Here is a 14,655-nt window from a genome sequence, read left to right on the forward strand (position 1 = left end):
AGTATCCACCCATCCTTCCTCAGGCGCCCAATGAGGCCGCAGCCTCTTCCTGACGGGCGGTGTTGAACTCTCCCAGGAAACGGACAGGTACCTCGGACCAATGGTTGGAGATGCGGGGGTCCAATGGGAGAGAGAAATGGGTCAACCTGGGGTTTGAGAATGAGAGAGCCAGCACGTTGGGGAGGGAGGAGGGGGGGAGGGCGACGTAGGCGCAGGGGGTGGAGAGGGGCGGGGCGGGCGGCTGGCGGGGCAGCCCCAACCGCGGCTGGAGGAACCTGCGGACCGGTCAGCGGCGGCCAATGGGAAGGCAGGATGGTGCGGGGGCGGGCCCGGGCGCCGTGAAGCCCCGCCTCCTAGGGTCCGCAGGGCTGGGGCGGAGCCAGGTCCGCGTCAGGTGGTCCCGGGCGTGCGGACGGCGCAGGGGGCGGGGCGCGGCGCCGAGCGGTGAGCGGCGGCCGGCTGGCGGCACCGGGCACCAGCTGCGCGAGCAGGTACCCGCGGCGGAGGTGGCCAGGCCGCCCCAGGGGGCGAGCGCGAAGGCGGGGGCTCCGGCCCGCCGCGCCCCCATGCTGCGGTGAGCACTACGCGCTCTGCGCACTTGTAGCCGCGCTGAGCCAGCCCCAGCCCCAGCCCTAGCGAGCCGACTCTCCCCGCCCCGCCAGCCCGGCCCCTACCTGCGGCCGCCGTCGGGGGAGGGGGGTCCCCCCAGCTCTGCGGAGCCGCATGAACAATAGGCGGCGGCGGCTCCTGCGGGCGGCAGCAGCCCCGCACCCTATGGATCGGCCGCTCCATGGAGCCCTCCAGAGCGCTTCTCGGCTGCCTGGCGAGCGCCGCCGCTGCAGCCCCGCCGGGGGAGGATGGAGCGGGGGCCGGGGCCGAGGAGGAGGAGGAAGAGGAGGAGGAGGCGGCGGCGGCAGTCCCCAGGGAGCTGGGCTCCGACGCGCCGCTGCCCTACTGGACGGCCGTGTTCGAGTACGAGGCGGCGGGCGAGGACGAGCTGACCCTGCGGCTGGGCGACGTGGTAGAGGTGCTGTCCAAGGACTCGCAGGTGTCCGGCGACGAGGGCTGGTGGACCGGGCAGCTGAACCAGCGGGTGGGCATCTTCCCCAGCAACTACGTGACCCCGCGCAGCGCCTTCTCCAGCCGCTGCCAGCCCAGAGGCGAAGACCCCAGTTGCTACCCGCCCATTCAGTGTAAGGCGAAGGCGGGGCCCGGGAGCCCGGCGGGGAGCGGGGTGGGGGGTATGATGGATGCCTTGGGGTGGTCGCAGGGGGAGGGGAGCCCTCCTCGAGGGTTAAGCTTGGGTGGGCAATGATTGACCTGGGGGGGTGTGTGTGTGCGCGGGCTCGGGCTGCAGGGGCTTTGGCGGGTGCAATCAGTAAGATAGACATGCCGCAGGCCTCGCCTGGAACCTCGGGCGCTTGGGCTTCTTCACCTTCACGCGACCGCCTCAGCAGCAGCTCCTGATCCCACATCTTGAAGCCCCAGCAGGAGAATCTTCCTGTCTCCAACCTCCCCACCCCCCCAGTCTGGAAGGATTTTAGGCAAGCTGGTGGTTTCTGTCATAACATTAGTTCCCAAATCAGGGACCTTCCCGACCTCTTCTACCGCCTGTCCCCGCCCCTGAAAGGCATTTGCTTTAAAGGAGACGGGGGTGTCTCCCGCAGGGCTGGGCTGGCTCACAAGTCCCGGAAGCCTATGTGAACTCAAGGCTGAAGTATCTTTGAAATACGGTGTTGACTTCTTGGATCCTAATCTTGTATTTAAAAAGTGGTCCCTTAAGGAGTCTCAGCAAATAATGTGCTATAAGGGTGTGTGTGTGTGTGTGTGTGTGTGTGTGTGTCTGTCTGTAGGGGCAGGTGATGAGTGGAGAAATGATTAGCAAGGGAAAAGTATGTCATTCCCCCATGAGAGATCAGGAGCACAAGATATAGTGGCTAAGTCCCAGGGCCTTGACACCCAGACAATATATCTTCTCCTTTCTTCTCACCCTAGATCCTCGCCTATATTTGGTATTTGCCAAATCTCAGGGGAACCATGCCCAGGGGTCCCTCCCAGGGCCTTTCTTCTAGGGTCCTGTTTTCACCAGTTTCCCAGGAGCTCCCCTTTTCCACACCCTGAAATGAAATTTTCTTTGTTTTTCAAAGGAGTTAAATTGCCATTAGAATCCTTTAATCAGTGATGCTAGGTGGTTTTAGAAGAAAGATGTAAGTATCTTCCGGTGCAGTTTACACTATTTTGTATTTGAGGGTTTCCGTAATTTCTTTCCTGTTAAAAAAAGTATTGTTAATTCACTTATATCATTGTTTATTCCATATTTTGTATACTTTGTCTCTTAGCTCATTTAAAAAAGTCATTACCAAGGGCCAACTTTAAACATTTAATTTTAAAATTTTATTTGTAACAGTTATTTTTCTGGTCCTGTAACTTATTTTCACCTGAACAATTATATCTTAAGATGTTTATTAAATACCATTTATTAATATCAAAATCATAACCTCTTGTTTTTCTCCTGTCCTTTTTTTATTGGTGTTTTGACTATCAAATTGATGTTCAAATGTTTAATTTCCTTTGTTTCTCTCTCCCTCTTATTCAGTTTAAAACTTCCTCCTTCTACAGTTAATCTTTATAATACCTGCAGGTGACAAATTACTTTAAGTTGTTCCTAGGTGTTACACCTTTTTGCCTTAGTGCTGGAAAGATCAAGGCTAAGGGTCCTAGCAGATAATGCCTCAAATAGTGTTGAAGATGAACTTGGTCACATACCGGAAGAGATGTTGGCCTGGCATGTTAGAAAACAATGTAGTTTTAAACGTGTCAGATTTTGAGGGTCTTTGTGGGTGAGGTTTGGTGATTTTTTTTTTTTTTTTCAGAGACAGCTAATATCAGAGTAGAAGAGCTCTGTGAGGTTCATGAACGGGAGCTGAGTTTCTTTAATATCTTGTGCTCGCTGCTGTGAGAGCAGTCAGGAGCGAATGTGACTTAGGTGGGAAGAGCCCATGCACAGAAAGCCAGGCAGGTCTACACTGTGCCACTTTAGAAGCTTCTTCTCCATTGGGTGCCCAGGACTTCACCCAGACTGTAACAAAACTTACCTTGGAGAGAGTAGATTCTGATATCTAAAACTCAGATGATGGGAAAGTAGGAAGTACCTTGTACTTATTGAAAGAATTGACTTGAACAACAGCATTTGAAGGTCTTGGTAAGTTATTTTATTTAGCCACACTAAATTCTGATCTTGACTGGAATTAATTTTTGATAATTCAGAAAATTTAATTCTAGTCAAAAACCAATTAGAGTGCCTAGTGAAAGAGAGATACTGTGTTAAATACCAGGGGATAAGGAAATGAGAAGATGAGGAGGTACTTAGAAGTCACACGTGAGGGAAATTGGTGATGTAAATATATAATTTCAGTGCAGTGCTTTGCTCAAGGAAATCTTGAGCAAATCTTGGTGATCTGATAAAGGGCCTCTGGTCTGTATGCTGTGTCCACTGGTTCATTTCGTGTCACTCAGAAAATAAAGGTGATTGTTGACCTGGTCTCCAGAGACTTAGAATGAAATTGAGCCTCTGACAACTTTTCCCCAGTTACTTTTTTCCAACTTCCTCTCTGGGACATGAATTTTGATATTAGATTGTGAATAGAAGGCACAAAGTGAAGTAATAATGTTCAGTTTTACTTTCAAATACTGCTTTTCAAAGTGAAACTTCTGTTTCAAACTTTAATCAAAACGGAAGAGGGGGAAATTACTAAATCTTGTGACAAAGAAAGCATGTAAGAGTGATATTATAAATCATCTAACGTTTATAGAGCGCTTTTATCCTCTCCAATGTAGGTATCAGAGTTTAGCTCTCCACGGGGCTGACAAATATAAATAACCCAGGAGCTTGCTCATCTTCTTTATTTTAGTGAAAGATGGAAAATGTAAAGTTCCAAATGTATCATCTTCAGAGATATATAACCCTAGGTATTACAAAAAAGCTTCTCTTACAGGAGAGTTGTGTCAGTTTTCAAGCAGGGCATAAATTAAGGATATTACTAATTTACATTTCTTTTTCTTGCCTTCACTAGCAATATAAGGATGTATTTTCAGACATACTTAAGATTTTTAAATGAGTGAGGTATGTACCATTCACTTGCCCCAAACTCACCAGAATGTGCCTGTATATTTAGTTTCCAGGGATATAATTGAGAGGGAATAACATCTTGACTCCAAGACTGAAAGAGATAAGGTTTTGTTCCTGATATTCCTGGAAATATTCTTCCACAGAAACTGAAAAATGTGCTGTGTGAGAGTTGACCTGATTCTTACTTACAACCAGGTCTTGACTGGGGCAGGGAAAGGGAGGAGAGTCCCACATCCTCGCAGCTGCAGTGAAGGTCTAGTTTCTATCCAAAGGGACTTCTTAGCAGGGAAGGGAAAAGAAAGGACCCTCCCCACATCCCCCACTGTTTTGTCTTTCTTCTTGTAAGCTCTGTTCTGTACTTTTTCTGAAGGCTGGTCATAATATTTCCTCGACGAAATAGCAAGAACCTGAGAGTTTATGTTCTACCCAGAGAGAGATCATTGCTTCTTCGCCTTCCCCACAGAGGTTTTCTACCTTCTGTGAAATACCATTGGAGGAGCTGTCCTTTCAGCACCCTGGTTCAGAATCACATCTTTTAAATCCCCATATGTTTAAATAAATATCTAACACGTCCTGTGTGTTCACAGCTATGCTTCAGACCAGAGGAAAGAAGAGGGTGGGTACAAGAGAAAATACAACAGTTAATTCCCTTAAGGAGAATTCAGATATTCAGTTGAGGACATAAGGTATGTAAATGCACATTTATTAAAAAGGCACATAACTTTTCATCAGTGAAAAATCTGGCAGAAAAAACAAGTGTTTCTTCCGTCTATGACCATGGGGACTCCTAGGATAACTTACAGTTTTCTCCAAGAGGGTTTCTAATCTCTCTTTGACATTGGCATATTTTTCTCATTCATATAGATGAGATAAGGCAAGAATTAGTAATCAGTCAGGATTCATTTTAGGACCCAGAAACACTCAAGCTATTTTAAGCAGAAAATGATTTAGCACAAGAAGTTAGTTGCTTATAGATTTTTTTGGAAGGCTGGGGAGAAGGGGCTGTCGGCTGGACCTAGAGGACCAACTCCCAGAACATTGCAGACCTGGCCCACCAGGCAAGCTGCTGCTTCTCTAACTGAGATGGTACAGAATCAGGAGTTGCCATTGAAGCTGCTGACTTCTCAAACACCTTGTTGTAGTTGCTGTCCGATTAGGTGACTGCTTGGCCTTGCAACATTCCTTTCCACATCCACAGAGCTAATTGGACATCGACATGCTATTGCAGGAAAAACCCCACTTCTCCACAGCCATGCTTGCCAGAAGCAGCAGCAAGGAGATGGTCTCCGTCTCACTTCTGCCTTCTGAATCTTGTGCATCTCATTGGCTAACCAGCACTCTGTCAAGGAGTCTGGAAAATGTAGTGTTTTAGCTTTCTGACCTCTGTCGTACTGAAAGGTGTGCTGGAGGATTGTAGAATGGATGCTGACTGCTAGTCTGCAGGACCTGCCACACCATTTATTCTTCAAAAAGAGTGCTAGATGAGGTGATAATCTTTTGTATACCTAAAGGCAGTCCAACTAAGTTTTCCTAAGAGTTTCCTTTGTGCAGACTGCTGGGTGCATTACAAAATACAAATGATCAGCCCTAGATAGGATAGAAGTGCTATAGCTAAGCAAAAACAGAGTTTTGAGCCCCACCAGCATCTGAATGGAGAATGAAGGCTTCATGGAGCTGGCTGAGAATGGAAGAGAACAGTCAGCGGTGGGCAGTTCCTCTTTTGGTCTTGCCAAGAGTTCAGAAATATATCTTTGTGTTCTTATTTTTTTTAGCAAAGTGTGACTATTCTCTGTATTTGTTTCAGGAGGTCCAATTCAGTTTCTTCCCCCCAGATCTGAGTTTGGTTTATTTCATACTGAGATAGATTTTTTCCCTCATTTTACTTCCCTGTCTTTTGGTCACCAGCTGAATATTTGGCACGATAAGGACAGTGGTGAGTAAGGCAGACAGGATCCACCCTTGTGCATCTCACAGTCTAGCAGGACGATAGGCGATGAACAAGTAATTATAACCTTGTTGAGTCTTGCCAAATAGAGACTGCTGTGGAAGTGCTTGACTCGGGCCTGACCTCATTTAGTCGGGGGGTCAGGAAAAGTTCCTCTATTAGATTGATGGTTAAGCTGAGACCTGAGGGATGCCTATGAGTCAGCTAGGTAAAGACAAAGAAAGAGACTTAGAAGACAGAGAATAGGGTTTTGATGAGAGAAACATGAAATAGCACTTGGCTCGTATAGCAGCACCGTATCTAGCCCAAGGTTTATCATCACTGGTGGTTATTATTAACTATCCACGGAAGCCTTTCTAAGCAGAGCTAAAGATAGAATCGTAGTACCGTAGATTCAAGCTCTGGATTTGGGACGGGGAATGAGTGGTTGGGTGTGATACTGGAAATCTCAGGGGTGGACCTGTGGCCCAGGTTACTGCTGGGGTAAGATGTTGCCTAGGAGACTCCTTCCTCAAGCATCTTAGTCACCAGGTCTTGGTAGAGCCAAGTTTTGAAGATCTCCCAATTTCCTCCTTACTTTTTCCTCCTGTCATCATGGCTGCTGAGGTTCAGACCCTTGTGCTTGTGCTCCGGGGTTCCTGCAGTGGCCTCCGTTTGCTGTTATATTCCACATGGCTGCCGGAGTTGGTTTCCTTTCTAAGTCACAAGACTGACAACACTCTCCTTCTTAAAGATACATGACTCCTACCGTTTACAGTGTGAAGTTTAAGCCCCTCAGAATGGCTTTAACAACATTTCATGACCTGGCTGACCCCAGCAAGGCTTTGAGCCTCATCTACCCTAGTGCTTATAATCCAGCTGCCCTGGACTCCCTGCAGTTCCTGATAGGCCATATACTCTCATGGCCTATGTTCTTTTTTTCTTTTTTCCTTTTATTGAAGTACAGTTGATTTACAATGTTGTGTTTAATGTCTGCTGTACAACACAGTGACTCAGATATACATATATATTCTTTTTCATATTCTTTTCCATTATGGTTTATCACAGGATATTGAATATAGTTCCCTGTGCTATACAGTAGGACCTTGTTGTTTATCCATTCTATATATACCAGCTAGCATCTGCTAATCCCAAACTCCCAATCCTTCCCTCCCCCACCCTCTGCTTGGCAACCACAAGTCTGTTCTCTGTATCTGTGTTTTTGTTTCATAGATAAGTTCATTTCTGTCGTATTTTAGATTCCACATATAAGTGACATCATATGGTATTTGTCTTTCTCTGTCTGACTTACTTCACATACGGTGATAATCTCTAGGTCCATCCATGTTGCTGTAAATGGCATTATTTCATTTTTTATGGCTGAGTAGTATTCCATTGTGTATATATATCACATCTTTTTTTTTTTCAACTAAATGCTATTTGTTCTTTTTTTTAATTTTTTTGGAGTATGGTTGAGTTACAATGTTGTGTTGTTTCTGCTGTACAGCAGAGTGAATCAGTTACACGTATACATATATCCACTCTATTTTAGATTCTTTTCCCATGTAGGTCATTACAGAGTATTGAGAAGAGTTCCCTGTGCTATACAGTAGGTCCTAATTAGTTATCTATTTTATATACAGTAGTGTGTATATGTATCACATCTTCTTTCTGCATTCATCTGTCGATGGACATTTAGGTTGTTTCCACGTCTTGGCTGTTGTGAATGTTCTCCATGCCCCACGGTTCTTGCTCGTGACCTTCCCTCTACCTGGATTGTCCTTCTCCACCCTGATCGGCATTGCCTGATGAGATCCCTCCCACTCATTCTCTAGGGCCCATTTCAAATGTTTCCTTCCTTGAGAATCCCTTCCCCACTCGCCCTTAATCCCTGTCCTGCGGTGGGAATCAGTGATTTTCCTCATCTTTGGATCATACCGCTACTAAAGGGGTCTGGTTGTTGTGTGTCTGCCGCGGCACTGGATTTTATGCTTCTCGCTACCCAGTATGTACACAGTGAAATGTGAATAAGTCTCATGAAAATGATCTCCCCCAATTTTCCTTTTAGTTAGAATGGTTGCCCTCGGTACAGGATTCTGCGTGAATTCCCAAGTGGAACTTATTTCATGAGTACGCATTGAATGCCTGCTCTGTGCTAGTCGCTAAGGATAACGTAACAGAAAAAAAGTGAATCACATTTCCTGTCTTTAGGGAGTTTACAGTGAGAAGACAGAAAATCTAAGTGCACAGACAACTTGCTGTGTTTACCCACCCAGGTAAATGGGTGATAAAATGGTGTTTTTCACATTTTTTTGACTTGCTTCTTTTTTTCTTTTCTTTCTCAGTGTTAGAGATTGATTTTGCGGAGCTAACCCTGGAAGAGATTATTGGCATCGGGGGCTTTGGGAAGGTCTACCGTGCTTTCTGGATAGGGGATGAGGTCGCCGTGAAAGCAGCTCGCCACGACCCGGACGAGGACATCAGCCAGACCATAGAGAATGTTCGCCAGGAGGCCAAGCTCTTCGCCATGCTGAAGCATCCCAACATCATTGCCCTTAGGGGGGTGTGTCTGAAGGAGCCCAACCTCTGCTTGGTCATGGAGTTTGCTCGTGGAGGGCCTTTGAACAGAGTGTTATCTGGGAAAAGGATTCCCCCAGACATCCTGGTGAACTGGGCCGTGCAGATTGCCAGAGGGATGAACTACTTACATGATGAGGCAATTGTCCCCATCATCCACCGCGACCTTAAATCCAGCAACAGTGAGTACGGAGAGCTTACAAGCGCTTTCAGACTCAGTCCATGGCTTCGGTTGGAGTGGATTCCTCAGGAATCTTAGGGGGCAGTGAAACGCTTTGCTTAAAACCAGTCCCTCCTTGACTTGAGATGTAGGGGGTGGGATGAATGCCAGGAAAAATTGGTTTAGGAGGAGAAGAATGAGGCACCGGAGGGGGCTGGGATAATTCTGAGCTTTCGTGAGCAGGCGTGGTTGGCAGTATGTAATTCTGATGTACTGTGCAAACAAAACATATAGATTTATTTTTCCACTTGAGGAAGGGTGCCTGTGATCACAAAGGGGGTTTTCCTCTTCGGTGGAGCAACAGGTAAAGCAAACCAATACCACCTGTTTGCATTTCTACCTAACTCCCCAACCTGAGGTCCCCACCAGAGAAGGGGTATAAGCCAGAAGGGGCATGTTGTTCAAGCTGGGAGGCCCATTCAGGTGGCCATTTCAACTTGGAGAGTGCGGCCTGGCTGGTAGAGAACTACAGCCCTCCTGGTAGCCTTGGGGTGGTATTAATTAATTGTCATAACTGCCCAGTGTTTAATAGCAGGGAACTGAGAGGTAACTTTACTAAACATCTAGGACCCATAAATTGGACTGTAAAGCGAGTGTTACCCATAATTAAATGGCGAGTTGGTAGAAACTTCAGTCTCTTCCCTTGGCTGAATCAGCAGGCGCTGGGAGGATGCTGCTTTTGTGTGGTAATTTAGACTTTCCCTCGCCTAAACTGCATGGTAGAGAGGATACGGTTTGCTAAATGGCATATGCTTAAAATCACATTGAGCATCCTGTCCAGAGAGGAGGGCGTTAGGACTTTGGGGCCCCAGGAACTTCACTGTCTGCATCCTTCAGCTTTGAGCCCAGAAATCCTTCAGGCTTTGTTCTGTCCCGAGCTGTTCCAGATGTGGCTTATTTTCCTGTTGACGCTATTGTGAATCTGTTAACTTTAAAAAATACGTTTTAAATTACATAGGTAGTAAGTGTTTTTGTTGTACAAAAATTAGAAAGTGTAGATAAACAAAAAGAAGAGAAAGATCACCCATAATGTTTTCCTCCCAGTGGTATAAGCATTACATTTGGCATATTTTTCCAGACATTTAAAAAGCATATGTGGGGACTTCCCTGGCGGTCTAGTTGTTAGGACTCCATGCTTCCTTCCACTGCAGGGGGCACGGGTTCGAGCCCTGGTCAGGGAACTAAGGTACCACATGCCTTGTGGTGCGGCCAGAAGATAAAATAAAATAAAATAAAAATAAAAAGCATATATGGCCTATATATACACAAGTATACTTTCTGGTTTACTTTAAAATAGCATTGATTACCCTGACCTCTTCTGCCTGCACCATCTTCCCCCTTAATAAAAGCACGATTCATCCTTGTGAGAGTATGGAGCATTAGATATGTATTTTAGACGTAATGCATGTGAAGGATTTATGTTGCATAAAATAAAATCTGGTCTCTCTTTTCCTTCTGCCATATTCTATCTCTTTACTGTATGATTATTCTCATCCCTCCTGCAAAATCCTGTTCTATAAATGTATTAAATAAGTTAAAATTTTTGGTGACCCGCTTCTCAAAATAATTTCTACCTAGAGATTGCATTGGGTGATGGGGTAAGCACAAGCGGATGTGTTGGTAGAAAATGTGATATAGAAGCTGAATTTTAAAATGTTTTCTTACATCCTTATCTGGGAGATAAGGCTAAGTGCACTAACCTTATGTAATTGAGCCCATTTAAAAACTTGGGCTAGGATGATAGTAAAAGTTAATAATTTCCTCTGCGAAGTTTTAAATCTGGGTGTCATTTCAAGATGTAAGTACAAGGTTTTACCTTTTGTGGCCTGCGTTTAGAAGTCTAGGCTCTTGTGAAGGAAAAGCTAACTTGCCGAGGTTATGCTGTTTGCAGGAGACAACAAGGGACCTGAATGTCGTTCTGTCACCCTGGAGACAAAGCCCTGGTCCTTCTTTGACCTTACGTGGGTTTTAGGATTGCTGAGGGGGACCTTCAGGTATAGTGTATGGTGGTAGGAGTTGGACTTACACATAGGGCAGTATTTTAAAGGACCTCGTCAAGACAGTTGAGGCCCTGAAATGTCCATAGCGCCCTGGGCTGCATGGGTGGTGCTGATGTTAATGCCTGCTATAAATCTCACATGTGAGTTGGGGTGGCTCCTTGACATTTGTCTGTGGGCGGGTGTTTGCCTGGGATTGAATTTATCCAACATGAGCCCTGATGACACCATTGCTCTTGCTCCATTGCTGTGTGTGCATGACTTGAAAATCATTTTAGAAATGTTATGCTGCTTGTTTGCCTCCAGTCTGAGTGTCATAACTTCTTTGTGTTTTGCAAACCTGGGGATACTGGCCAGGTTCTCTTGGTTTTTATTAGGGGCTCCAGAGAGTTGGATTTTGATCACAGTCACGTGAGGGCAGAATTCTGTGAATTATATGTATTAGTTGACTTCGAACCACTAGAGAAAAGAGTGAAGTATATGGGGGGCTGTCTTTGTGTAAAAAGAAAGTAGTTGGTGATAAACATCTAGCTGTTACAAAAGGTTCAGTAAAAAAGTGATTTATTAAAATGCTTCATTATCCTGATGACCCACTTAAAAAAGTCATGTGCTGTCTGCCAGATGTGTATAGCATATAATATCCTACGTTCATATCATCTGTAGTAAGTTGTCTTTGAAAAGAAGGCCGGGATGGGGTTTTAGAGCACCTCCACATGTCATCAGGGACCCAGGCTCCTGTTTTTCTCTCCATCATCCCATGGTTTGCATCTTGGGGCTGTCGTATGGTCCAAGATGGCTGGTGAAATGCCAGTTATTTGGTCCAAGTCACAAGCCTGAAGGAGCAGGAAAAGCAGAAGCACAGAAGAAGCTGCTCCTGTGGCTGAGTCGACTCCCATTAACTTCCCAGAAGTCCAGCACAACGCATCTGCATGTATTCAGTGGCCAGGATGGAGTCCCACAGCCATGGCTAGCGCAGGGGCTGCTGGGAGATGGAGGATTTTATTCTGGGTGGTGTGGAGCCTAGCTAATAATCAGGGTCTGTTACCAAGGAAGAGAGAGAACACGGCTGGTGGGGAAGCAGCTGGCAGTCTTACCACGGAATCTGGGGACATGCATTGGGAGGATGTGTCATCCTAGATGTGGAGCATCTTAGAGCCAAACGAGCAGGGTTAGCCAGGCCCTGGGACGTGTGGCTCAGACCCCTGATTTAACTGATGGTTTCTACTACTTTATTACAGTGCATCGTTAACTTAAACATCTCTTCCTGAAACTACTCACTAAAGCCCTGGCTATAAAAGTGGATTTATGTGTCTCTGCTCCTCACGTTGGGGAAAACCAGCTACTTGATTGTTAGCAAAGGTGTTAGTGAAAGATGGTCTTTTCGTGGAAAGATTGTCCTTTTGGGGGTAGATAAGTGGATTTCAGGATTTTGGTTTAAGGGCATTTGGCAGAATAGCAGTTTAATAGGGGCCATTAAAAATAAAATTAGTATAAAATTGAGATATGTGAAAAAGCTTTGGAAAATGAAAAGCCTTACTCCAAGTGAAGCTAGTGTTATTACTTTTATTTTATTATTAAATAACTTCTTTCCTCCCCTTAGAAAGCACAGAAGAACATAGAGCTAAACACAATGTATGTTTTTCCATTTTTTTGGCATTTATCCATATTTGTTTTCACCCCTAAATCTTACCCAGGAGACCCTAAGAAGTCCATTGCTTGTAGTGTGCTTTCTCCCCTCCCCACTGCCCCCGACTGCTTGGTGTACTGTGACCACTTTCTTATTAAATAAATGGTCTTCTACCACAAGATATTTATAGGTTTTACATTATTCCACTATTTAGATACAGTATATTAACTAAACCAAACCGCTGTCTAATCATCATCATAACCAAAGCCCTAAATAATAATAATAGTAATAATAGTAATAATAATAACCACCACCAAACCCCTGTATAATAATAACCACAAGAAGCAACTAATGCTTATTGAGTGCTCTCTTTAGGTCAGGCACTGTCTTAGGCATTTTATGTGGCTTCTCATCTGATTCTCACAGCAGCCCTGCAGAGTGAAGACTGTGAATGTCTTTATTTTACAAATGAGGAAGTGGAGGGTCCGAGTGGGCAGCCAGTTCTCTAGGCTGTCACTGCCAGTCCTAAGACCAGATGTTGGGCCCAGGTCTGACTCCTCATGGCTGCACTGCTGCCGGCACTCTGCAGTGGGGCAGCCAGGGTGTTTCACTGCCCCCCTGTTTATTTTGTGTGACCCTGTAGTGCTTTAGTTTTATATAATTAGGAATAATATTCCTCTGCGCACAGGGAGCATCCACATTTCATTGACGTGAGATGAACTCATTCTTAATTTCATAGCCGGAAGAGCAGAGGTGAGCGGTGAACCGTGTTTGGTTTGGGACTAGCCATCCCTGCCTTCCTCTTTTCAAATGTCAACGTAAACTTCTACTGGGTCTTTGCTGCCTTATCGCCCTCTTCTTCCTCTGAAGGCATTTCCCCCTTAAGCCAAGCCGGTTTCCTCCTTCCCCTGGAATACACTGTGTGCTACTTCCCAACCACTGGGCCCTCATCACACTTACTGTTGCTATGGGAATAACCTTGCTTTCAGGAGTACCCTCGCCTCGTCTCTCTGCCTATCCAAACCCTACTCACTTTCCTGTGCTCGACTCAAACCCGGCCACTTCTCCTTCCCACTGGCCTGTCACTGGAGTCAATGCTAAGTAGTCATTTGGTGCTAAATCTAGATGACCTGATAGTATGCAGAAGAATGCCAGGGGGACAAGGGACCAGAGCCGCTAGTCCAGTGGCTGCAAGCTCAGATGCCTTGCATTCAGGGCCCATAGTCTGGGAAGCACCGGTGTAACGCTGTCGGGCGTGGTGGGCATGATGGTGAAGTGAGTGCAGGCTCTACCCAGCACAGGCCATTGAAGGACAGATCGAAACCGTGCTGGCCTGCAGCCCGCTGCCCTGTCGCATCCCCCGGCCTCCTCTCTTTGTTGCCTGTGCTGTCAGGAGCACCTGCTACATCTCCAAATGGATTTTCTATCTTTAGCTTCCAGGCACATGAATGAATGAATGAGTGAAGAAAGTATCGCTTGAATTAGTCTACTTGCAGGATCTCGGAGGGTAAAGGTTCCCCTTGTCTTGTTGGAGGACATCCCTTGTGCCTCACTCGCGTGGAAGTTGCTTTTCCTCCTCATAATCTCCAGGCCCTTGATCCTTCCTCATGTCAACCTGTTTCAGGCGCCAAGGGTGGCATTTTTTACAGGGCATTCGTTTCCAACCTCTAACGCCCCTGCCCTCTTCTTTCCCCACACCCTTCCCGGATGCCAGGCCCGAATAACTGTCACTGGCCGATGTCTCCCCTGTGGCCAGGTGCAGGCTGCCAGGTGCTGCAGGAACAGGCCACTCCCCCCGTCACCTGGGTCCACTGCCTGTCTGTCGCCTCCAGCCTCAGCTCTCCTGTTGTTCCCAGCTGTGAATTCCCTGCGGTTCTCCTCGCCACATCTGTTCCAGTTTTGTTGAATTGTTCAGTTGGCTGATCCTCTGGCAACTGGATGCCTGGGAGCACCCCCCTGCCACCCAGCATGTGCTTTGTGCCTTTCTCCAGCCTTCTCTCAAAGTTCCCAAGGTAAGGAAGCGGAAGACCCGCTTTCTTAAAGTGTGAGGAGGACAGAGCGTCCATCTCGCCCTTGGCGTCAGGCTGGCTATCACGTTCTAAGCCCTGGAGTGCCCCCTGACCGGATACTGGCCACAGCCCCTGACTGCGTTTCCTGTGCAGAATTTCTCCAGGCTGAGGG

The 14,655-nt window shown here is 46.5% G+C and overlaps 1 protein-coding gene across 2 annotated transcripts in view; it reads left to right on the plus strand.

Annotated features, from left to right (window-relative positions):
• Window positions 1-297: 297 nt before the first annotated feature.
• The window catches only part of MAP3K9 (mitogen-activated protein kinase kinase kinase 9), a 73,536-nt gene continuing 59,178 nt past the window's right edge, over window positions 298-14,655 (plus strand). For both annotated transcript variants that reach the window (XM_079914263.1, XM_079914262.1), the window contains exons 1-2: window positions 298-1,193; window positions 8,399-8,812. In XM_079914263.1, coding sequence (XP_079770389.1) covers window positions 791-1,193; window positions 8,399-8,812 — 817 coding nt within the window. In that variant the 5' untranslated portion in view covers window positions 298-790. The remainder of the gene's footprint in view (window positions 1,194-8,398; window positions 8,813-14,655) is intronic.

The sequence above is a fragment of the Stenella coeruleoalba genome (assembly GCF_951394435.1).
Source record: "Stenella coeruleoalba genome assembly, chromosome: 2".
In the NCBI taxonomy this organism is placed as follows: Eukaryota; Metazoa; Chordata; class Mammalia; order Artiodactyla; family Delphinidae; genus Stenella; species Stenella coeruleoalba.